The following is a 26564-nucleotide window of genomic DNA, read 5'->3' on the forward strand; positions in this document are numbered from 1 at the left end:
CGAGTAAGATAGTCTAGAATTTTCTCCCCAGTGATGCTCAAATTGTTCTGCTAAAAACATTCATTCTTCCAAAGCTGTATGGGTCCTCCCAAAGGGCCATCTGTTTACTGCATAATGCTACAGCTTGTTAAAATATATTTTGATCCTAAAAATAATCATTGGTGGTCACATGAGAATAACTTTGTGAGTGTGTGTGTGTGTGTGTGTGTGTGTGTGTGTGTGTAGAAGACTGTATGATAATGTAGAAAGGACAGAGGGAGTGAGGCAGAAGCATTGTCATCTAATTTCCAACCCTGTAGTGGAGGCATGATGAGAATAGAGGGAGGTATTTTATGTTCGGGTGAAAACTGGAAGCTACATATGTGAGTAGGGGGTTGGGTTTGGAACCGGGTTATAGATTAACAAAGATGAAGAAGAGGCCTTTTAAGAAGGGAGGAACATGTCTGAAAATGCTGTTGTGTTTTAGTGGGCCTGGGTATCTTTTGTGTGTGTGTGTGTGTGTGTGTGTGTGTGTATGTGTGTGTGCTAAAATGGTTAAAGAAACTCCTCAAGTTTATAGATGAAATCTATAGCATACTTAGAAGTTTAACTCAGCCCCCAGCCCTGTACCACAAGGGTGGAAGGTGTTCAGCAGGGACTGCTTCTGGTGGGGGGCATCAAACCCCAGGAAGGAAGGCTACTTACCAAATTTCCTCTTCATAGTAATTAAACACACTCGCAAGTGAGAGAGATAAGCCCTAACTTTCTGCCAGACATTAGCCTTCTTAAGAGTCAGGAGGAGGGGCAGGAGCATTGGGAGGACCACCCTTAGGACCCTGAAAACCCCAAATCAAGTCAACAGACTCTATTGTATCTGTCAGTAGTAAAACCCTCCTGGGCATCCGGGGTCCGAGGCTTTTTATGTGGTTAGAGATGCTCCAAGATGTTCTAAGAGAACAAGAATCATCTGCAGAGAAAACACGTTTGTGGAACTTTTTATACAAAGCATTTGGAGCATTTGGAGAGGGGAAATTACAATGTCTCCCCCCCCCCTCAGCTTTGCAAGACTCCTTACAAAGCATGATTGACTCTGAAATGGAGCTTGGCATGGCATTGTTGTAGTCATAAAATATTTTACTGTTTTAAATAATAAAATTCAATTTAAATGTTAAACTTCTCCATATGTTATCATTCCCTTATAAACTCCTAGGCAGAAACATCAGGTTTTTAGCTTCAAATCGTTAAATGTTATTTTAATTAAAAATGTGCCAACAACAAAAAGTTAAAATGCACGCTGTCAGTAAAAGTACCATGGATATTCTATCATCCACATGGGAGAGATTCTGCATTTAATTCCTTATAGGAGGAATGCGCCCCAGACTTTTACCTTGAAAATGAAGACACACAAACCTCACATTGTGAGTCATGGAACTTCAAAGACAGGAGCCCAGTTCACAAAGCATTAAGATGGGAGAGAATTATTCACAGTTTTCATTTTCTGATCTGTAGGTGCCCAGGACTGCAAACCGTTTGTAGTGCAAGTAGAAGTCGTCCACCCTCATCTCTAAGTTCTCCCAGGGAGGCAGAACTAAGGGGTGTGTCAAAAAAACCATGGTGCCCTCTGAACCCTACACACCTAGGAAGGGCTAAGAAAGAAGCATAAGCCTGCTAATTGCAAGGGCTGCTTTTCTGAGTGTAGGAAGGAGCGGGAGTCAAGGGAGCTAGAGAACTGTCTGCACTCACATGTTTCCTGTCTCGGAATAAATAATGGAAAAGCCTCCCCCACTTTAGCCAACAGGGTGCCTTTTCTCTCTAGCAAAGAGGAGAGCATAGTGTAGGAGGCGGTCTTATAGGTCAGGATGGGTTCAGAGATACTCTCCAGAACTCAGGCAGGATTCGTAGGCAAGGGCATATATACATCACTTGCCCCAATAAAGTAACAGAGGGGTTTTTTCTTTCATTGCACTTTCTATAGTTCAAGAATGTGGGGCAGATGGGAGGGAGATACTCTCTCCACACTGAACCAATTGGTGTGGACTGGTGGCTGAGAAGAAAGAGTGAAGAACATTCACCACCTTTAGCTCATGGGAAAGATGCCTGAGTTTGCCAGGGCTGGGGCTAGGTATGGCTGGAAGAGAGAGAGAGAGGAAAAACCTGACCTGCCTTTGTCTTTCCAGGTCATACAATTCCTGATTCCTTGTTTTTAATTCTGAGCACAAAGCATGAGCTCTAGAATATGAAATGTCCCACTGCAAAGTGTAATACACCAGTGGAAGGCAGGGAAGGGGAAGAGGCGAGAGACTGGTAGAGGGGAAAGTCTGTGTATGAAATTCTTCTCTTCATGAATATTCTGGAAGGTAGCAGGTATTAGTAGGAGGAATGGTAGTGAGGTGGAGGTCAATGGGTTCCAGTTATGTCAAGGGCCCTCATTTACATGAATTCAGTTGATTCTCATGACACTAAGAACATCTCTACACTGAGGAGGCTCTGAATGCTTAAGAAGCCAGTCAGAGATGAAGTCACTTGAGAAACCTCTTTTTCCTTACCTCTTAGACTATGGCTACTCAGTGGAATAAACACATGAGTGATGAATTAACTATCTGGAGAGACACTCTTGGTGGTGTTGGGGTGCACTGACTCTCTCAAAGGGCAGTGTCTCCAGTGGCATTCACGGGGTGAATGTCAAGACTTAGCCAGCTAGATACAAGGTCCAGTTAAGAACTTTGTGGTACATCAGGGTTTGGAAGTTGATCATTTTTACTCATTAGGAAGCTGTAGACAGGACTCAGAGTAGCCAGGGTCTGAAGACAGTCATGAGAAGCATACTGCAGCATTACTAGGTGACTCTAGGCCTCACCAAATGGTACAAAAAGCTTAGTTTAGACCCTACTCTTTCCAACAGCATGATTCAGTTTCACAGCACAGATTCCATTGATAACCATCTTTATCTTTGTAAATTTAGATTCAGGCTTCCTAGAGCAATGCTGTCCAAATATGCAATCACGTCCATAAAAGAAATCTCTCAATGAATTGCTGAAATGGTTGGATGGCTCCATCAAACGTGGAAGATTTGGAAGAACTGGAATTGCCCTGCATCCCAATCACAGTCTCCAGTCTTCTGAGCAGATCCATCTATCCAGGTTCTAAATTTCTAATCAACTGACAATCCCCTTACCTATTTTTTTCTTCTTTTTGTTATTCTCAATGCAATAGATTGCACAAAGAATCCCTTAGTTTCCTTAGCAACAGTTTGAAATTTATTTGGCTATCAAAATAAGCTGTTCCATTTTGGAGAGCCCAGCTGAGCCTGTGTGCAGTAATTTGTATGGTTCAAACTGATAAGCAATTCTTATTCCATTGCAAAAAAGAAAGTGCTATCCCTAGCCCACCAAGTCAAGCATCAGAAAGGCTTGTTTATACAGCTATTCCTCCTCCCCATTAATGCAAGCACAAGGTTTTGTGGTGTTGCTTCAGGAAGCTGCCACATTTGGTTTCTCTTCCATAATGACCCTGAAATGATTACAGCCCCTGTGAAAAATACAGCGTCAATTATAGTTTAATATTATTCTCACAGACATGAGAGACACAGCACTGGGAGCATCACCTTTTAATTTATATAATTCAAAAAGCATACTTTAAATATCTTTTAAACACCCCAAACCTTAGTAAGACCCCTGAGGGTAAATGTTAATACATCTCTAGGATCTTCAGCTCTGAGGTGGAATGGCCCTGACCCAAGTAGATAAGATGAGAGGCCTCAGATAGACTGGTGACCACTCTCTACAAGTGGCTCCTCCCAGCTGGGCTCTCAAAGGAGCCACCATCATCCTTGTTTTACAGATGAGGAAACTAAGGCCAATCAGACAAAGTAACTAGAATGAGTTAATGGAACACATGCAAGGCTGGGTTAGAACCACATCTCAGGCTCTGTGGCTCCAAGGCACATTTGAGCCCATTGCTACTTTTTTTTTTTTTTTAAAAAAATCACATCATACTACTTCTCTCATGATCATGGTGCAGGGATACTAATCTTAATTCTGTAATCAATTCTTTCCCCTGATACCATCAGAAGGGGTCATAAATGTACCCTCACAGTTGGGTTAAGAATTTCACTACTGAGATAAAGTCTAAGGAAGCAGAGTTTTATCATCACAATTAAAAACAGAAACTGAGTAGGCGTTGGTTCGATTGGGGTGTGGGAGTGGGGAGGGGAGGGGAGAACCATGTGGCCTCCCAGAGACTATAGGGCGCTTTCTCCTCTGCTTTTCAGGCACATGTGTTCTCCTCCCCCCCAGCAATCACTCCTGAGGCCGACTGCTTTCCAGTACTGCCCTCCATTTAAGGGGCTTATAAACAGGATTTCCATTTGCATCAGTAATAACCGATAATCCCTTTAAGCAAAAAATCTCCAATTAAAATAAGCCAATAAGGCAGTGTAATTTTGTGTTGTCTCTTATCTACACTCAACCCTCCTCCGGAAAAACTAAACAGAATCCAAACAACCCACAAACTAATTTCATTAGAGTGCAAGATTTCAGATAGACTTAACTCCTGCTGAAGGAATGTCTGTTAGAGATTCATGGTGGGAAGAAACTACACTGTGCTACAGGAGATCCTTTACCAATTCCATGCGTGATAAAGATGGCTTAAGTGTGTTTTCACAGGCTGATCTAAAGACAGCGGTTCCTCTATGGGTCTTCACTGGTGGCACTAGGTAATATGAACCGGTGTGAGCTTTGCAAGCCACCAGCAGGACCATGGACAGTGCCACCTTTGCCCGATCCCTGAAGAGAGCCAGTTGGCCCTGTAATGATTCTTATACAAATTTCACCTGTAGGACTTGCAAATTGCAATGCACCCTATAGAGAGCCCATGGCTCAGTGCTTTCTGACTCAGCCACAGAGAGTGGGAGTGGAGCTTTGGAGTGCCTGGCTCAGGGGGTTTGCTTAAGCTGACATCACAGTCAGCAGCTCCTGACTCCACCAGTGCCCTCCATCCCATGCTACCTTCTTCCCTATCCTGCTACTGGATAAAGAAGCATATGTTATTTTATGCTTTAATTCTTAAAAATCTTTAAAAGGAGGAGGCCTGGCCTTTCCTCTCAAAACAGTGGGTAAGCATTTGGATTTGGTTCTTTTAGAAGTCTCCTCTTTTCACTTCCCTTAAATGTGTCCACAAGTCAACAGTTGACTTTGAACTTGAAGACGTCATTGCAGACGTCACAAGGAGCTACTCTGGGTAAGCACAAGTTACCCTTTTAACCAAACCAATAGCTTTTACAGGACATAGAGATTCAAAAGGCATGAGCCCAGAGTTAAGTGAGGCAAGAGAAAACATGGTGTGAGCTGCAAAGGCAGGAGCCATGGCCACTTTGCCCACAGGGAAACAGAGCGAAAACAACAAAGATCACAGCAGGTGCAGGAGAAGGGAAGGCCATCGTGCCTGAAGGACAAGTGGACTGGCCTGGGAGCTTACATCATTCCAGTCTTGGTGAGCCTGAACTGTTCTTGGCTGACAGTGAGGGAAGTTGTATCTATAAATTGTTATAAAGACCACTGAGACATTCAAAATATGGGTCCATGGATTTCCCTCTCAAGAATGCCAAACACAAAATGTCACCACCGTTTCTGTCATGGATGGAAATGTCTTTGCCTCATGGTACAACAGGATCTCACATCTGCATTAGCTTTGAGGTCCCATCACCATGGGTGTGGATAAGGTGGGAAAACTAATGGGGGCTTGGTTAGAGCCGTGAAGTCCCAGACCCCAGTTCATATACTCAGCTCTGACATCCTCTGGGTCACGCCACTTCATGTGATCATTTGTGTTTGCACCTAGAATGAACATAGCTAATTATACCCATTTCACAGGGTTGTGAGGGTTAAGTCTGAGGTGAAATGACATTAGTGAGAAGTTTTGACGCAAACACAGTGAGTACACAGTAATTGTTGTTGCTACTGCAGATGAGCCAGAGGTACTAGTGATTTGGTCACTGGGCCGGCTGATCATCTGAAATGTTTCCACTGAAACATACATTCCAAAAGTCTTTTACGAGGAACACACTATCCGCTACCATGTCCCACTCCCACAGGTGCCTCCTGATCCCACAGGGTTTCCCAGAAGTGCTCCCCTGACCCCACACGAAGATGGATGGATGGTAATGTGAATGCCCTGAGTGAGTGCATCCCTGGAGGCATGGAATGAGATGCGGCAGAGCACCATGGGTCCCACTGACCCAGCTCTGGGTTCACACTGACAGGGAGTTGGGATGAAGACACAGTGGACTGCAGCCGGCACGGGGTGTGGAGGATGGAAGGAGAAGCATGAGCTGTGAGTCAGGCACAGGGCGTGCATGATGGAGGCCTCCTCCGTTCAAAGGCAGACACAGAGGACTCACGACACGGACAACGCAGCAACCCTACCTTCTGCGGTTCCTTTGCCTTTCCTGTCAGGGGTCTCTAAGCCAGTGCCCCCTGAGGGATACAGGGAGACGTCCGTTGGCACAGGCCAGCTGCTGGCTGTGTCCTCCGTGATCTCATACATCTGCCCCTCCATCGGCTGCAGGTGCCAGTTTAGGCCAAACAGGTGCATGGCTGTAGTGAGCAATGGAAAAAGTCATCTTTTTCTGCTGGAGGTGGAAATGGAACTCCCAAGCCACAAGGAAAGGGGGTCTGGGGTGGGGAACACAGACCCTCAGTTCAGTTCAACAACAGCCCCCGGAGAGATCTCTCAGAGTGTCAGACCCTGCAAGGGGGCTCAAGACACAGTGGTGATCAAGGGTTTAGACCTTGCCCTCGATGGGCTCACAGTCTGGTGATGTTAAGGATGACCAGGAAAATCATAGTTTCAGGAGGTCTTGACCTTTTTCTTCAAAAGACAAATAACAACCTAGGAGGGAAAACTATAATTTGTACGACAAAGGATTATTTCCTTAATATAAATAACACCCATGAATAAGTAAAGTCTAACAGTGTGGTAGAAAAATAGGCATAGGATATGAACAGACAGGTTACAGAATAGGAAATACAAAGGGCCCTTAATCATACGAAAAGGCTCTTAACATCACTCACTGTGAAAGAAATCTAAGTCAAACTCTGAAATATTAGTTTTCACATATGGTTTGGCAAAGATAAAAAGAGCCGAAAATATACTGTGTTGGCAGAGGAGGGGAAGCAGGCGCCCGCACACTTTGCTGGTGTGAGCATAAATGGGTATGTGATAAAAAGCCATAAAATTTAAAATACATTCACCTTTTACCCTAGGATTTCAAGGTCCTAATTCTAGAAACTTCTCCTCCAGATATACTCACATATCTAATAAATAATGTACCTACAAGGTTACTCACTACAACATTATTTTAATAGCAAAATTTCATAAACTGGCCCATTGATAAGAGGCTAGGTGGGATCTAGCCACACAACACAATAGCACCGATAATAAATAGACTGAGGAAGATTTTTATGTGTTTTTCTTTTCTGGAAGAAGAACGATAACCTGCAGAAGGATGTGTTTGACATACTACCTTTGGGTTTACGTTGTACTGAGTATCAGAAGGATATGAAAGACAGCCATAACACTGGGTGCTCCCTGTGAGGGAAGGGGATGGGGCAGGGCTGGAGTGGGAGGGAGATGTTCTGTACATCTTTATTTTGTGCCACAAGACAGCGAAAAGTGAACACTGTCTGAAGGATACAGTGTGCATTCAGGCTGTGAATGCTGTTTCCACAAGGATTTGTAATCGGTGAGCGACTGCTCTCTGGATTTCACTTTGGGAATCAATACTTAGCTCTTGATGTGGGCATAGCGGCACACATCTATAACCCAGGAGGGAACGGGGGAGGCTGAGGAGGCAGGCTGTGAGATCTACAGAGCTAGGAAGCCAGTCTGCTCCATTTGGTGAGACCCTTTCACAAAAACAAAAAGGGCCACGAAGATGAGTCGGCAGAGCAAAGCACTTGTTACACAAGCCTGATGTCCTGAGTTCAATCCCTTAAGTTACCAAAAGCGGGTTACTATGTGCTAGAGTATGCATGGTGGCAAACACACAAAAGAAACTCTGCCTTAACAAAGTGGAAGGAGGGAACAAACCCCTAAAAATTGTTCTCTGGTGTCCACTTGAGTCTTGAGGCATGCATGTGCTGGCACTCACACAGTAGTACTGCATTACACACACACAGACACACACACACACACACACACACACACACCAAAACCCAACCCAACCCAACCCCAAAATCCTCCTCCAAAATGAAACAAGACTTGAGCCTGGCTGGTGGGCTGTACCTGCCACATCCAGGATGCCCACTCTGGCTTTCCTACATGTAGCAAGCATTCATCTTCCTGGATCCCACACCACACTCTGGATAGTACCTCTTCCTCTCATTGATGAGCCTATTCTTAAAGGCCCTCTGTGGCAGAGTCTGGAGAGGTAGGATCGATTCAGACAGCCAGAGCACACAGTCAAGCAGTGAAGACAGATGGATTAGGATGTCTACTCGGAAGGTCCTGGCCTAGAGGAGGGGGTGCTTCAGAAGGAGGGCCACAGAAAGGCAGGGCCGATCTACAGAGACAGGAAGCTCCATGGACTTATACTTACTACCTACTGTGTACATCTGGTAAAACGAATGCATTATTTCTAATTCTCATGTCAACCCACTAGACACAATTTTGAGAGGGTTCAGAAATATTAGGTCTTAGTACAGATTAATAATAAAAATCAGAAAGTTAGTTAAAATTATGATATTTACAAGACAATGATTGAGATGTTTTACTATGTGCTACATATTGTGTTAAAACTATCAAAACAATGTATACTTTGGCTTTCGTGACAACCCTAAAAGGTTAATTTTTGCAGTCAGATGTTACAGATGATCACGTGAAGGTAAGAGAGCAAGGGACATGCACAAGGTTAAGTGGACAAGAAGCAGAGGCTGGTCTAGAACTCATATCTGCCCAGACATGAAAACTCGCACCTTGAGTCTGCTGCTGCCTCTTCTCAGCTCTATCTCACAAGGCACAAGGCTGACATATGAAGACACCCCTTCCTAGACACTGGACAGCCTCCAAGGCCTTTATATCTGCAGGCTGAAACAGAACTCTCCCACAGGATGATGAGAAACAGGTTGTGTTATACATAAGTTCACAGATAGTGGGTTTGAGGACCGACAACAACCTTTTAAGCCACAAAACATGGTAGAGGCTCCTGGCAAACACAGCATATTCTGTGACTCCAGGACATATTCAAATACAGGACATATTCATGTAGGGGATAGGCACCTGGTTGCTTCAGCCAGGAGGTTGTATTTTTGTGACAGTGAGGAGAATGACCTTCTCCCCCGCCCCCAACCCTTTGGTTTCTGTGATGTGGGACTAGAGGTAAGAAAAGATTCTGAATCCTAATTGCTGTTTCCTAGCTGCAGTAGTCTTATCTGAGAAATGAGGAAACATATTTCATCAGTGCTTTTAGTACTGAAACAGTGGGGTGCAGTGTCAGAAGGGTACTCTATCAGAGGTGTGTGCCATGCTAATGGGGATATTGTATAAGTAGTATACCATAACAGAGGTATACCGTAGCAGAGGGGCCCTGTATCAGAGATATACGTCTTGTCAGTGGGGTAATCTTGCAAGTGGTAATGTCAGAGGGGTAAATGTTAGAGGAGCATGCAAGAGCAGCACCATGTCAGAGGGATGCTGTATCAGAGGTATATACCATGTCAGTGGGATACTATATAAGTGGTGTACCTTGTCAGATGGGTTTCATGTCTGTGGGGTAGCATGTCAAAGTGGTGCCTTGTGAGAGAGATACCATGTCAGAGGGGTACCAAGTCAATAGAGCATCATGTCATAAGGGTACAGTGAGATTTAGTGTACCATATCATTAGTGGGATACTATGTGCCAAGGTGTTTTGCCAAGTGTACATAAGTACTGTATTTTCCCAGGCATTAGATTTGTTGATAATAACAGGGATAGGGATAATAGCAGCCCCTACTGAGCGAGCAACTTCTTAGGAGTACTGTGTGAGGTGTTTACCTTGCTTTCCACTTCTGAGCAATGTGATGATAAGAAGACAGTTAGCCTGCCTGCAAGGAGGGAAGCCGCTGTTCCCTAGGTTGAACTAGCTCACATCTCTACTTACCTTCCTACTGTTTCAATCTATATATTGGCAACTCCAAAGGTAATGGAGAACTTCCTTGAACTACACACAACTCAGATGTACACCATTAAATGAGCAGCGCGTCTTCCCCCATTAGAGTCAATTATCTTATCTAAGAGTGCCAAGTGCTGTCTTGTTAAAAGGTCACAAGAATTAACTAATTCCAGAATGAATAGAAAGCTCGCAGCTCTGCGAAAAGAAACATTTTTATTGTCAGAGCTTTTTCTTAATTTTAAGAAGACAAAAAAGGAAGCCTTAAAAAACAAAACAAAACAAAACCCCTGCTGGGGCAGCATTTGGTAGGGTGGAAGGTAGAGTCTCAGAGATGAATCTGATTCCCAAGTCCAGGGTCCCAGGGGAAGTTAACAGGGTAAGGCAGTTCTCAGTTGGGGGAGGGGCTGGAAGTATATTGGTAAGTGTTGACATCTCATTTGTTCTGTTCTGCCTCCTTGGAGAGCCCCACACAGCTGTGAGAGTGACAGGTAGTCTCCATGACCTGTGGAAAAGGTCCCTCTGAAAGCAAAGCTTCACATAAATCCTCAGAGACTCCTCAAGCCACCCTGAAATGACAATGGAGGACGGTGATAGGGAAAAGGATCAATGTCATCAAGACGGAGCTGAGAAATACCTGCTGATCCTTCGCTGCTAACCTAACAGGCAAGAGGTGCCCACCGATACAATAGCAGCAAGTCTGTTTGAGGGGTAACCGACTGCTTTCTGAGTGGACTTCCCATAGTCAGGAGGGAGCTCATATCTGCATTAGAAACCTCACAAGAGGCCCGGGGCTAGGGAGGATATAGGCCTGGGTTGGGAAAGTACTGCTGCTGCTTTGCTAAATGGCCATGATGTGCCTGTCAAATTGCCTTCTGAATAACTATGTCTATCCCCGTAGATTAGCACTGCTGGCAGCCTTGGTCAGAGACACTTCTTTAAACAGTGCATAGTATTAACTGCAGAGACTCATTATCTAGCCAGAGTGCTGGGAATAAGTGACTGTTAAATGCTCAGCTATACATGAGACATCTTTATCACCCTCTCCAAGGCTCAGAAGACAAGAACCCAGAATCTGGAGGACTGGGTAGAATATTGTAGAATTTCTCCTGGGCATGGCATGACCTTTGTACTCTGGCACTCATAGCTGCTATGATTACCTGCACAAGATAGAGCTGATTGACACCCTGAATGGAGCAGGGATATGGAGTAGGGTGGCGGTAGGGGTAGGGTGGGAGTATGGGGTAGGGTGGGGATGGGGGTAGGGAGGTCTTTGGAGGCTCTGCCCTTCCCTGAAGATCTACAGACAATTAATGGCTACTGGTGGAGAGACATCTTCTGCTGTGATGTAGCCACTAGTAAGGTGGTCACACTTCTGTAATTAACCTCTCACCTATACATATGCAAGACTAATCAAACTGGGTCACAAATTAGGGTGGGACATGAAAATTAAAGGGGAACTAGCTAGGAAAGGAAAGGTGACGAGTGGAAGTGGGGGGACACTCAAGAACAAAGGAGGGCAAATATGATCAAAGTATATTACATGCATGCATGCAAACATCATGATGAAGCCCATGATCATGCATGACCAGTACATGCAAATAAAAACCACTGGTGTCTTTGGAAGGTGAGAATTACAGACATGGAAATTGAGGAGGCAAAGGAGCAGTCAGCAATAGTATCTTGAAGTCAAAGTTAAGAGGACCTTTAGCCTGCTATCTGGGGCCCCAAATAGAAGTCAGGCTAAGAAGCTCTCAGCTGCATCACTGTACTGCAAGGTGAGTTTTAGAGTCTTGGGTGAAGACTTGGGGAAGAGAGAGGAAGAGAGATAGTCTGTATTCTCTTTGGAGGACACACAAACACAGGTACAAACACATACATACACACACACACATACACACACAGATACACACATAGACACAGACAGGCAGACAGACACATGCACAGAGACAGACAGACAGACAGACAGACACACACACACACACACACACGCTCAGTGAGGAAATTGGTCTTTGGAATCTGTAAGCTTCAGTCACCATCTAATCCCTGATAGTCTTTCACGTAACAACAGTGTCCTTCAAAAGTGTGGTCCATGGCCAACACATTACAGATTATCATTCAGTCTCCCATTCATGTAAAAGATGGTCTGGGAAACATTAGTGAAGAATGTATATAATGGTACTGAAATGAAAGCTGAGATAAAGTGACCTTTGAGATACTGAAAGAAGATATGGTGAACTACCAAGACCAGACAGCAGAGCTGGCTCGAGGGAGAACGAGCTTCAAGCTCTTCCTTTGTCTATGTCTCTCTTTCAGTTGAAGATAAAAGAGGGAACATAAAGCTACCCACAAAATAAAGGCTGAAATGCGAGTTGGATGCTAGGGGCTTATGAGGCCACTTGTCTCTGCCCTACTGCCTTTGAAGTGGCACAGAACAGTGAGCACTGTTTGGTCAAATGTTCTGAAAGTAGAGACCATGGGTTAACAACAACAACAAAAGAAGCCAAAAAGATATAAATGATTCTCCCCAGCCCACTAAGGGCAGATGAAACCATTCAAATAACACACATCATTTACTGTATTCTTCATTCTCTGAAGAATGAAGAGTAACCACCCACCAATGCACATTGCAGGATTATGTAAATTATACCCTGCACTGGATATTTATAACTAAGGTGCAAATCCCTGTTCAAGTATACCAAGGGTGACCTAGATAAGAAGTGTGGTTTTCCCATTAGACTACTTGTAATTCAATGAAAAGGTGACAAGATGCTTGAAGAGTTCAGAGAGAGGCTGTGGAGAAGTAGCAGGGTTCACAGGATCACCCACATTGAAATGTTAATGATTTCTAAAAGCCAAGAGCCAGGGTGGGAAAGTTCAATCGCCCCAGCTCTGGTCCATCTGATCCTGGGGCTGACATTTTCCTGTCGCCTTTTCCTGCCCAGTGAGACATGAGCGATGGCTCAGAAAGTGCAAGCTCTGTCCTGACATTTGGAAAAAAAAAAAAAAAAGGCTTCATTGATGTTCAGACACACGGAAGGCAGCCTAGCACCCAACCTAGAAGAGGCAATTAACAAAGCCATTAAGCCAGCGTAGGAGAGGGGAGTTTCTACTGTCACAAGGTGGGGGGGGGAAGAGTGCAACTCTGTGCAGACACCCACTTGCATGTAGCTGGAGCAGCTCCAGGGAGTGGGTAGAGACGACTATTAGGTTAGTGGGTAGAGTGGATTAGAGAACTACGAGGAACTGCTGGTCCTAGTGCATTTGGGTAGTTTGCATGTGTATCTGTGCAGCACTTACAGGCTTGGTGCCAGCAGAGGTCAGGAAAAGGCATCAGATGCCCTGCAACTGTAGTTATAGACAGTTGTGAGCTTTAATGTGGGTGCTGGGAATCCAACCACAGTCCTCTGGAGAAGTGGCCAGTGTTCTTAACATCTGAGGCATCTCTCCAGGCTCCCTGAGTAGCATTTTTAATCTCAAAGGTAGGAACCATGGTCACGTGATTGGCTGCCCACATTTCTGTTTCTAGTACTCAGATTTAGGACTTTTTTGTTTGTTTAAATAAAGTCACTGGTGTTCGGACTTCCAAGGAGGGAATAATGACAATATCAGTATGAAGCAAGATCCCCTGAAAAGGCCACACTGTACTAAACAGAACTTCATGACTGTGCAGAGTTGGAATGCTGGAGATCTAGAGCTATAATTACCCTGGGCTGGCTTCCGTCTCCTTAATAGTCACTAGCTACTAGTTGCTGGAATATAACCTGTTAACCAGACCACTGGCTTCCACCAACACCAAAGCTAAGGTATCAGAGAGCATCTGAGGCCTATACAAATTATCACATTCTGCTGTCACCCATCTGATGTCCCCACCAAAGTATCTGGCAAATGCATTGATGTATGACTTCCTTTAGTTTGGCCCCTATGAGGATTCCCTTTAACTGTATCTAGAATGGAGTAGGTCACTAGAGTATGTCTGAATCTATTCCCAGGTCAGAGTCACCAATCTTGGCTCAGAATAAACTAGTTCTTATTGATGTTTTGCATCAGCACCAATAATGACAGAAAAGGCAAGATCATACAAGAGCAGCAAATTATCATCTTCCAGGTCATATTCCTGCTTCTATAAAGATACCACACCCAGAGTTCTGAGCAACAGCCCAGTGATATTTGTGGCAATGTAATAGGTGAGGAACCAGAAAGCAGGCTGGACACCTGACACAGGGGACTGGCTAAGGTACGGGCACTGTATGCATAGGAACCTCTATGACAAATGTCCATGATAGCCACAATGAAGAAGATGTAGTGTCGGGGAAGGGAGCAGGGCATAAAACTGCATTTTTTTTTCTGACTGTGTTTCTGTATGTACTTCTGTATATGCATATAACAATCAACAAAAGGAACAGATTAAAAGGACACCATGCTTGAATCATTGTGTAAGGCTTGTTGTGGATACATTTTGTTCTGTGGTTTCCAAATGTGTGTTAGTGCTATTTTACATATGAAAAGAGGTCATGTAACTCAATCTCAGGCAAGATAGGTCTAAAGGTGGGGGGGTAGAGGAAAGAGGCCTTAACACAGCAGGTGTCAGACTCTGGACAACCGGAGTTATAACAGATTATCAGCGGACAGTGGAGGCTCTGTGACCTCCAAAGACACACAGGTAAGTGATGGAGCTGCATTTGAGTCCAGATCTTGGTTTCAAAGTGCAAGCTCTCAGTTATCACCCGTCTGATGAGTACAGTGGCTAACATTACATTTAAAAAAGAATCCAACGCAAAGCTTTGCTGCAAGCACAGCTAGAGTTGCTCTTTGGGGCACTTCAAGAGGCTTTCTTTTTTATACCCTGACTTTCATGATCAAAATTGAATGCATGTCAGATTGCAGCCAAGAGCAGAGTGCAGTCTGTCCAACGCACAGAGTCTCCTGACTGTGGGCAAAAGGTCTCAGCTTCACTCACTCTCAGTTTCCTCCTCTTCAAAAATGAAGCTTGCTTATGACACCCATCCCAAAGGATCAAATGAGATAGCACACAGAATTGTCTCAGAGCGGTGCCTAGCACGCAGTAGGAGCTTGATAAACAGCGGCCATCAGAACCTCTGTTGCTGGATGCCTTGCCGCCCTTAGCTCCTGTACTTACTGAGAAATTAAGCCGGTTCTGTTGCCCGCCCTGTTTTTCTTTCTTTCTCTGTATTTCTCATGACTCCCTGCCACACCATCTGTGGGTTCCTTTAAGCTGCAGGCACTCTCTTGTTCCCATGAGTTGACAGACTCTGGGCACAGAATGAGAGTTATTTGTCCAACAGATAAAACAGCTTTTAAGGATAGAATCGCTATAAAGCAGCCTGTCAGGATCCCACCGGTGGCTACGTGGGGCTAATTTTAAATCAAGTAAATATACTGTTTCCCCTCCTGTCTCCTGCTAGAACATGACTGCAGCAATCAGGGCTCACTCACAGATGTACTTCTTCTAGAGAACGGACTCTTGCACTGTGGATCATTTTCTGCATGTGTAGAACAGGAGAGGAGGCCACTTTTGTATGGCAAACATGTGAGCCTGTGGTCAATACAGATGCCCATTTAACTGGAAGGCACAGAGAACTGGTAGAGGCAAGATGAAGGGTAAAGGAAGCAGGAACTTAATTTGTACAGAATTCTTACTGCAGCAATGGACTAAGAAAGCTCCTCCCCTATCAGGATCTACTGAGACCTCTTCCATGCTGTCCTAGAGTAGGGACTGGCCTGCTCTCTCCACCCTTTCAACCTGCCTCGGCCTCGTCATCTGGCCTTTCCCTGTCACTTGCCAACATTGCTGATTGTATAGTGGAGCAACGTCAATGATGTATGGCTATGGCCAGCCTGGCCTCTGTGGCCTAGGACATGTGGCTCCTTCTCCAGGGATGATGTGCTGGTTGTAGAGTAACTTCCCTTTCTGCAGCTATCCTTATCCATTAGGTAGTGCCATCTATGCTAAGGCACCAGTACCTACCTTCAAGTAGGTGGAAGGTAGTCAGGTGGACTTGGTGTGTACTGCAGAGGGTTAACGCCATCCTGACTATTTTTGTGATGCATCAGGGTTGAAAGGAAGAAGTAAAAAGAGGACCTACGAGGACTTGGAGAGTTAAGAGGCCTGAGATTTTGTTTAAAAATGGGGAATGTTGCTACACTGAGTGTTTTGCTTTGGAGACCTACCAGACCCTTCAAAGAATAGCCACGGCCAGTGCATTTGTGGAAGGACCTGGGTGCAAGAACCAAATGCACATCCTCAGACTATAGCTTTGAGCTCTTTCTATTAAAACAAACAAACAAACAAACAAAACTGTGCCCTGGAGTCACAAAGAAATCCTGTGAGAGGTGGGAAAGTCATACTTAGAGCTTGTTGTCCCACCAGGCTCTACTTCCCGAATGTATTGAGTCCAGCCTGGTGCCCAAAGTATGGGCAGTAAGCCAAGACTGAGAAAGCTACTGTTTCCCATCCCGACAGCACCAGAGATGTGAAGCAGGGTGGACACAGACATTGTGAGAATTGTTATTAAAATAATAACGGCTCTCTCTTATGAGAATTGTTCTTTTGTGCATGGTATAATATTGGAGAAGTCACTTCCACATGCCACTTAAACAACCCTTTAAAGGCAGATATTGTTATAACCCGGTTTATAGCATGGCGTTATATAGAATCCATTTATAGAATAGGTGTCTCAGAGCTAGACACAGTTATGAATTAAATTCTGTAGTTTAAAAAAAGCAGGCTCCTAATTGTTTACAATTGCACCATTTACTAAAGCATTGCCATGGCCTCAGACAGAGCCCCAGGAACTCTGGGTCCTCAGCTCGGCTCATGCTGTTGCCACGGCAGCACAGCCCAGGCAGCCCCCCTCCCTTATTTAATCTCAATTCGAACAAAAGTGGCTTCATAAGACCACTGCTGAGGGAACAAGCAGCCAGTGAGTGACCCTACAGAGAGAACATGCTGAAGCCTGGTGAGGGCCTGTCTGCGCCTTATGGTCAAGGCTTTACTAATGACCTTGGGATCAGAGAAACCCAGGGACAGCCTGCCTATTCACACCACTCAGCTGGGGGCAGGCAGCACTGCCCTCTGAGCAGCGGCGAAGTCTGGGAAACTGCTTGTCATTTCCTCAGGGGGTGAGAGGCTGGTTTAAAGATCTCCTAGGATGGATTTCTCTCTGCACTAATGCATCCAAGCTGCAACACTGATTTCGAATCTACCTAAGGCAAGAAAGACTGAATGCAAGCTGCTGCCTGTCACTCTATGGCCACCCATCCTACACCTTCAGAAAAGATCCAATGTGGGAGAATTAAAACATGGGGTTGGCTAGTCCTGGTGCCTAGAGAGAAGATGCCTGTTGCTAGGTTCCACTTTCAGCCCTCCTGGGTGATAAACTATGGCCCCAGGAACAAAGCTTCCATGTCCTGATTGCCTTTGATACATGAACCATGTGACTTATTCTTTGCTTTTTCTACGATCAAAGTCAATTAGGAAGTGGTCCCCACCATCTCTCAAGGAGTTTTAATTTGGGCACCTATTACTAGTGGAGAGCTCTTCCCACTGGGACATTTGCTTTTGACAGCAATGAGGTCAGACAACTTGTCCTGGACCCTGCCACACAGATTATCGACTCGTGGAGGGAATGTTTGTGAATGAAAGCTGTGAAACCTCACAGGACAACCTTTGATGTTCCCTCTTATCCTGAAACTGTCCTGGCTCCTGCTCCCAGGCATTCCCTACCCTTGGGCTCTTTATGGTTTCTTGCCTTCCTGTCCCCTTCTATGAATATGACAGATGTACGGTCCCGCTGTTCTCTGAACACACTGATCAGTCTGTTTGGTTCAGTCTTTGATTAGGAAATTTGAGGCAAATCAGGCATCACAAGGATGATGACCAGGAAAGTGAAGATGACTGTGATAGTTAGAACCGCAGCTGTTGCCTTTAAGCCGAGCCCAATGCCATGTCAGTGTCTAGACACAGAAAATTTCTGGCCAGCCTGGGCTACTTGTGACCCTGTCTTAAAAAGCAAAAATCAAAAATGGAATGAATGAATAGATAAGTAAATAAACCCCACAGAGTTCCCCGAGGCATGTAGTATCTGGAAATGATAAAGGTGGTAGGACAATGGGCCAGTCCTTTCATTATGTGAACCTTAATTGCTCAAATTTTGCTGGCCATATTTCCCTGAGAATAGGCACTTGAGGTAATATCTCTTCAGAAAGACTGGATTTAAGAGGGCTTTCAGTGCATGTGTAATATCATGTCTGATGAGCTCTGCTGCTCCTCCCTGCATGAAAGTCTTGCTTTGTGCTGATTCCGTGTCCCCAGCACACACATCCAGCCAAAACCCATGCTCTCCATCTTTGCCTGGAATGTCTACCTACCTTATCAACTTTTAGACGACTCTCCCTTTTCCTTTTTGGTTTTTCAAGACAAGGTTTCTCTGTGTACCCCTGGCTGTCCTGGAGCTTGCTTTGTAGATCAGGCTGGCCTCAAACTCACAGAGCCACCTGCCTCTGCCTCCCAAGTGCTTGGATTAAAGGCATGTGCTGTCACCATCACTCAACAATTTTACTATTTTTTAAAGGCTTACTTCTAATATCCCCCCTTCCCTTGAGGCTTTTTCCAGGCAAGTGGGAGCTCTCCCCTGGCACTTACCCATTGCTTTGCACTTCTCCCCAGCATTGCCCTGATGGTGTCCATTTGTGCTTCCTTCCCCTCTGACTTCCCTGACAGATTCATGCTCAGTGGAGCAGCATCACGGACAAAGCAAAGTCCCCAGCTCTGATCTGTTGTTGTTGGGCAACAGCAGGTTAGTCATGTAACCACTCTGATCCTTGGTATTCTCCCCTGCGTCAATCAAAATGATCAAAAACTATCCTCTGGGTTCTTGTACAGATTAAATTTCATGAGGGTTCTTTAAAATTTATTGAAAACAGTCATTACCACATTGCTTAGCAGTTAATGAAATGAAAGCACTCAAATATTCTAATTTGATAGAGTCTATGTTTAGTACACAGATGGATGGAAATTTTTCTATGTGCAACTGTCAACAGGGTCTCAGACCTACACGATCAGGTGCCTGTGCAACAATAATGGACTCAATAGATCTTATGCCTTAGAGGGTAGTTAGGAGACACAGGATGGCAAAGAAGACTCTGCAGTTGTCAGAAAAAGAAAATTGTATTTACTCCCAGATTTTCACTTAAGGCCTGTCCCCTCCTACTGTCTCCTCTTAACATTCGTGCTGCCCGACAGTTGTATGCAATTGTCTACACTCACATAGAGACACACACTGACTGAGACACAGAACAGAGGAGCAGGGCCTGCCTGCAGCATCCCATGGAAGATTTGACTGTAGCATCCTATGGAAGGTTTGACGGATAACATTTGGGATGTGTGATAGCATGGGGCCCAGGATACAATGAATGAGCCTGACAGTCATTCTTTCCCCCCCGGGGGCTATGAACAAAAGCTTCACTATGGTAAAGGAGCATCAAAATCTAGCCTCTAGCCATATACTCACAGGAAGACCTTTCTTCATACGAGAAGGTTTTGGTGATAACCTACAAGAACCTGCTAAGCCTGGGGAACAGCAGAACCAGAGTCCCTCAGGTGCTGCTGCTGAACACGAGGTGGATCAGTCCCAAGCTCTCCCAACAGATCCCAGTGCTCCCACTCACCTCCATATCTCAATTCTGAAGCACTGAGGTTATAAAGCATGTTGCCAAAACACCCTACCTACAGACAGACGCACTCTGGCTTGTTCCATAATAAATGCAGTCAGGTTTTCTCTTCTTTGAGGAAGCCCCTCCAAACATAGCTCAGGTGAGATGAGAGAGACCAAGTCCTCCCACCCTCAGCCAAGTGCAGATGGCAGTCTGGGAAAAGAGGCCCAGCTGGCTTCCTTCCTTCACGAGGAGGGTAGGACTTATTTCCGTCTGAAAAGTGGATGTGGTGATAAACCAGCGCCTAGGTCTTGACTGGTTGGGATTGTTGGGACGGTCCAATGCAAAAGAATGAAAGCATCATTTGGAGCTGCACCTCTAGCCGAGTGGTCATGTGGTGTACTCAGAGTTCCTGAGAACTGCTACTGGCTGTTTCATCAGGGCCAACTCTCAGAGGTTTTTGGGAATGGCTTATGGGAAAATCTGACACAGGAAGGCAAAAATTCCTTGTGTACTGTGAGCTCAGGAGTGAGGCACTGGGGGCATCCTTGGAAGTGGGCTCTATAGAGTTATAACTCCTGGTTTCTAGACCCAGCTCTCTAGACTACTGCCTGTCACAGCTGAATGAGTGATTTAACCACTTCAGCCTCAATTTCCACCTCAGCAAATCTCTTTGCTAACTATACTTGTGCAAGGAATGCTGCAGAAGGTGGCCACCTGACAGACCTCTCACAAAGGCAAAGGTGATGATGATGCATTTGCCTAGACAGTTTCTCCTCCAATGGAACAGGCAATGGAATCTACATGCGGTCACTTTGACTTTATAACTCTATACCCAGAATTATTTGGTGCAAGAGATTGAGGCTCAGGGAGGTAAACACAAAAAAGGACATGCAAACACTCCCTCCACAAATGGCTGATGTTTCTACCTGCCATCCCCTGCCTCTGTGGGGTTAGTTTTCTCTCCAGAAATCCATATATATTTTCTCTCTCAATGTCTTCCTTGATATGCAAACTCCACCTTTTGTGGAAGTTTTAACTGAACTTCCTAACTAGAATGAATTAGTGTCTCTTGGGGGACCCCACAGAGATGTGGTTCAAAGTCCAGTATCATAGTGTTAACAACCACCTCATATTGCCAGGAGTTCCTAGCACATCTGGCTCTCTTGAAACTACTTCAAAGGCATTAAGCAACACATCTAGCTTTGTCAGTCACAGCCCAGGAGGACACAGTGAAGCAGATGGGTCAGTGCTACTGCTCACTGAGTATGGGATGCTCTGTTTACTAATTCCAGATTACCAAGAGCCTGAGATGGTCCTAGGGTATGGAACCTGAGAGGGTTAAATCTCTAGAGACCCAACTGCAGGATAGTGAGATCTGGGTGCACTCAAAGCCTTGGTGGACCTTGGGCTAGACTAGACCTTTTGCAGATGCCGTCTCATCCATGGCTCAAAAGACTACTTACAAATCAATTGATAAATTACCAAAGAGGGAAGCTGGGTGTTGACTCATCAAAGTGTTTGCTTGGAATCACAAGGATCAGAGTTTGATTCCTAGAACTCAACCTAAAAAAAAAAAGAAAAAGAAAAAGAAAGAAAGAAAGAAAAAAGAAAGGAAGAAGGAAAAAAAGAAAGAACAAAGGAAAGAAAGAAAGAATGAAGGAAAGAGAGAAAGAAAGAAAGAAAGAAAGAAAGAAAGAAAGAAAGAAAGAAAGAAAGAAAGAAAGTGAAAGCCAGACACAGCTACCTCTCGTCATTTCAGCTCTGGGCAGGTAGAGATGGGCAGCTCCTGTGGGCTTGCTGGGTACCAACCTAGCCTCCTTGATGAGTCCTAGACCAGTGAGAAATGCTGTCTCAAAAAAAAGATTGATGGTGCCTGAGGAAGAATACCAGAGGTTGTGTTCTGCCCACCATGTGCTCACATACTCATACATATGTGTGTGTGTGCGCACACACACACACACACACACACACACACACACACACACACGGAGGGGGATCAGTATTGATTTTTATAGGATGCAGGTCCAACTGGACAAGAAGTCCGCTTTGACTGGAAGACTGTATTGCTGTCCTTAGACAGGCTGTATATGGCCTTGCTGTTTTACTGAGATGAGAAAACACAGTGGAAGAAAAAGCACTGTGTATTTATAACCACTGCTCCCCTCCCTCCCTCATTCTTCTCTGCTGCATGCTGTGAAGATCGGCTGGGCTCTCCTTCCAAGCCCTGTCCTAGGCCCCAGCACCCCATGTGACACCCTGATAGAACTAACTTTACCATTACAGATGCCACAAAGTGACAAAAGGCCACTAGTGAGACCAGTCTATCCTGTGTAAGTGGACTTAAATTATGTGACCACACAGTAGTGACTCTGGAATAAAAACAAGATGGAAGGAAAAATTCCTTCCAAGAACTCTAGAAATCTATAAAACCACAGCTTCTCCACATTCATTGGGGGAAGTTGCAGGAGCATCCTGAGATGCAGCTATGGTTGCCTCCTGCACACCATTCCTGTGCTGCCTCCCCTCTGGGCTTGATTGTCTGGATTGCTGTTATTAAAAGTGAACGCACCCATAAACTTGAGTCTGTCTTTAGGACATTTCCATACTCAGGAGCTGCTTGCCCCATAGATTCAATGTGTCCTGTCTGCCATGGTGCCAGGAGACAGACTGTCCTTGCTAGTGGCTATCACAAGTAAGTACTGTGTGCCAGCAAGTCACTTTATCCAGAATAGCTTGCTAACTGCATTAACAGGCAAGGAGAAAGAGGTTCATCAAGATCTAGGCTCTTGCATAAAATGCACAGTAACCAGGAACAGACTAAGGCATGGAGCCCGATGGTCCCACAGAGCCACCTCTGGTCCCCACTCTTCTACTCCCTCCCCACCCCATTTCCAGCAGGTATTTTTCACTCTCATGTGATCTAGACTTTGGATCTTAGATGCATGAAAAGCTTTGGAACCTCTATTCTTCTGTCCTTGTTCCTCCCACCCAGTCTGGTGTCAGCTGGTTCTAGCCTCAGTGTTTTTCCTTCTATCTTTCTTCCAAGAAACTTTGGCTAGACACATGCCAAGCCTGGACATAAGAGGTTGTGCTGGCACATAGCTTGATGGGAACAGCTTCTATCTCCATGGTGTGTGTAGCCTAGTGGTGGAGATTGATAGTCACCACTCAGTGTCACAGTGATTTAGATGTGACTGTGGACATGACCACAGGCTACAGGAAGACATATAACTAAGTTGCTGGCCTAGTGTGAGTGTCAAAGGCTTCTTTGAATAATGACATTTAAGTAAAAATGTTCTTAATTTGAGTTTGTTGAGATAATGTCTGGATATGCAGCTCAGGCTGCCTTCAAACTAACTGTCTTATACCAGCCTCTAGGTTGCAGGGATTATAATATAATATAATATAATAAATATAACATAACATAACATAACATAACATAACATAACATAACATAATATAATATAAATTATATCCACATATATATGGGAATATACTATATACATGGGTATACTATATATGTATATACTATATATACATGAGCATATACTATATATATATGGGTATATACTACACTGCAATGCATATAGTATATCCCATGCCTGGCTTGGGTGAGAGTCTTGAAAACAGAGAGGGAGAAAAATGTGGCACATAGAACCCTTCAGAATGAAGATCTGCTGTCTACTTTGAGTCTCAGAGTCACCGGTGACCCACATGTCCCACTGCTATCAGTGACCCAAGATTACACACAAAGCTCCCTGTTTACCAGACAGTGAGGAAACTGGATACCTGAGTGTGGCCTGGGATTCAGTCCTATCCTGCAGCGCTGACCTGTCTGTAACTGATTACCCAGCAATCCCATTATAGAGGCAGAAGGAAGGAAATGGTGGCGACATGAGAATGTCATGGAAGTGTTATATACAACAAATGAGGATGGCAGTTGTAGGAATGGCAGGGGTGTAATAAAGCACACGAGCTTGACATGGAAGAGAGTTGTGTAGTGCCTGTGAACACGTACACAAAGAAAATGACCTGTGAGATAAAGAATATCAACCTGTGAACTGACCCTACTATCCTAAGGCAGTGGCTGTTGCACCTAAGGAAAGTCAAGTACAGCACACAGACACTCCAAGAGACACTCAGAGTCCCATCCTCAGAACTCATGTTTTTTTAAAAAAAAAAGAAAAATATCTATTCACGGTACACCTTATAATCCTAGCACTTGCGAAGACAGAAATTGGGAAGTCCTTGGAACTTCCTAGCTAGCCAGCATAGCCTACTGGGTGAGGTCCTGGCTGATGATAAACAAAAACCAAACCAAAAAACGTGACAGACAGACAGACATTGCCAGAGGAACCACATCTCCACTGCTGCTCCAGGAGCTTGAAATACTAAAGCATATCTTAATGTTTTCTCAGCACTTCAACACTTAGAGCTAGGGCATTATTTTAGGCAATTACTGATTTTAAAGCTAGCAAATTAATGCCATCTTTACCACACTTTTCACAAACAGTGCCTGGACTGAGAAGGCAAGGAAGGATTCCAGAGAGCTGGGAGTGGGGAAGGGAGCTGATCATGAAGACGGGGAATTTTCTGTGCTTGGCTCACATTGGTGGTGACAGGTCTGTCTGTCAGAGCTCACAAAATGGCAAAGTGTTCTATGTGCCTATCACATTACAATAGCTGATTCAAGAAGCAAGGGCTAGGACCTTGAGTCTGAGTGTGTGTGAAGGTGAGGGAGACATTCATGAGTGACAGTGGTATCTCTATGCTAGTGTCAGACCTTGAGGTTAGTAGGCAGAACCCTGTGCATTGCTGTGGGAGAGAATCCTAAAAAGTGAGAGGCTGATTCTATCCCTCTGCCCTGGAATTCTGTCCTGTGAGGTTCCTCTGTGTGGCTCCCTGGGGCTCTGTCTGCTGCTTGGGGTCCATCAACAAGAGACAAGAGGAATAAGAGAGAGTGAAATTAAGACACAAATCCCCCAGCCTCTTGACCACCATCCTGCTGCTGAAGACCACAGTTCCTAAAGAGCAGCTTGGCCTCCAGTCTCTGGTAATCACCCATGCTTGGGGAAGGAGCAAGATCCAGTAACAGTTCAGAGCCATGTTGCTCTGTGACTCATGGCACTCACTTTTGCAACTAGCTTCTTTATTACATTATTCTCTGATTAAGAACAAATGAACAATCAAACACACAGATAAGCAAGCAAGCCAAACAACCTACTGCTTGATAATTTTACTGCCAGGAAGATCACCCCCAAACTGTTCTATTGTGGGGCAGCTCTGCAGGCTGCAAGACTTTCTTTCATGCTGAGCTGAAGCATGTTCTGTGAGTCACGATTTTAGTAATTTCAGCCAGTCTCTTGTTTGTTCATTTTTATTCCTGCCTTACAAGTAAGAAAGTGAGAGTTTAATGAAGCCAAGGTCCTGCCTGGATGACAGGGTTAGTCTCTGTGGAGGGATGACACAGACAATATTGTGGGCCTACAGAGTCTGGGTACTTACCCTTCCTCCAATCCCAGATGCCTGTGCATGTGGGCACAGGGCCAAAGGAGAACACCAGGTATCATGTTCTACCACTGTCCACCTTCCTTCGTTGAGACTGAGTCTCCAACCAACCATGGAGGTAGGCTGGTGGCCAGCAAGCCTCAGAGATCCCTCTGTCTCCTCCTCCCAACCATATTAGGGCTACAGGCAAGTGTGCAACTATGCCAGGATTTTTCTGTGGATGTTTGAAATCTAAATTACAGTCCTCATGCTTATACCCAATGGACCATCTCCTAAGCCGCTCCCACATTTTTTTTTAATACCCCATGCTCCACTCTGTCCTCTGGATCTATACAGAGTGAGTGCTTGCTCTCCAAGATACTTTTGACTTTTGGGGAGCTGGAAGATATTTGTCTGAGGTCAGTTGAAAAGAGTCTAATCCATAGACTTTGTGATGTTTGCAATTCCTACAGCAGTGATGTGAAGCATCCGTCCTAGAGAGAAAGGCATCAGTGTAGGACCCTGTATCTTCATCACTTTTTCCTCCTTGTGAAAGAGTAGGCTCTGTGGAGTCCCACCCCCATTCTTTGGGCTAGAAAGCTAAACCTATGGCTTCTGTCCAAAAGGCTTGATGTGAGGTTGAAGAGAAAGGAGAAAAAAATGAGCCTAACTGCTCACTAATAACACCCAGGCCCCAAGTGTAGCAGGCCTGTGCTCATGAAACAAATGACATCTGAGACCTGAGGCTGCCAGATATGGATAAGGAGGGGTTCCCATCACCCTACCTCCCATGGCTCATGCTTTCCCCAGTCTTCTCATGTCAATCTTATTTGTACCTGAATTCCAGGAGGTGAAAATGAACATTTCTGTCACCATGCTTTGGCCCATATCTTTCTATGTAGACTACCCATAGCAGATTTAAGCATTATGTATGGTCCTTGATTTCAATAAAGCCATTGTGAGCACAGCTATGTTGTGCTGGGCTCTGGGCAAGTTACTTGGTCATGGAATATGAATACTGCAGCTTTTGAGAAGAGATGTCTACTGTCCCTTCCTATGGCATGGCTGTTTCACTGAAGGCCAGTTCATGAGGTGCTATAGTCTGAATGAGAAATGTCTCCCAAAACTATTTTGAACACTTGATCCCCAGCTAGTGGCACTGTCTTGGAAGGGTATGGACCTTTAAGAGTTGGAGCCTTGCTAAAGGAAGTGAGTCACTGGGGTTGGGGATTGAGGGTATATAGCCTGACCCCACTTCCTGCTACTGCCTACTTT

The 26564-nt window shown here is 44.9% G+C and overlaps 1 protein-coding gene across 5 annotated transcripts in view; it reads right to left on the reverse strand.

Annotated features, from left to right (window-relative positions):
- Window positions 1-26564, reverse strand: part of Tenm4 (teneurin transmembrane protein 4) — a 725631-nt gene that overhangs the window by 175796 nt on the left and 523271 nt on the right. For all 5 annotated transcript variants that reach the window (XM_028770606.1, XM_028770607.1, XM_028770604.1 and 2 more), the window contains one exon: window positions 6402-6572. In XM_028770606.1, the coding sequence (XP_028626439.1) occupies window positions 6402-6572 (171 nt within the window). The remainder of the gene's footprint in view (window positions 1-6401; window positions 6573-26564) is intronic.

Source organism: Grammomys surdaster, unplaced genomic scaffold (genome assembly GCF_004785775.1).
Source record: "Grammomys surdaster isolate TR1022 unplaced genomic scaffold, NIH_TR_1.0 203, whole genome shotgun sequence".
NCBI classification, from domain to species: domain Eukaryota; kingdom Metazoa; phylum Chordata; class Mammalia; order Rodentia; family Muridae; genus Grammomys; species Grammomys surdaster.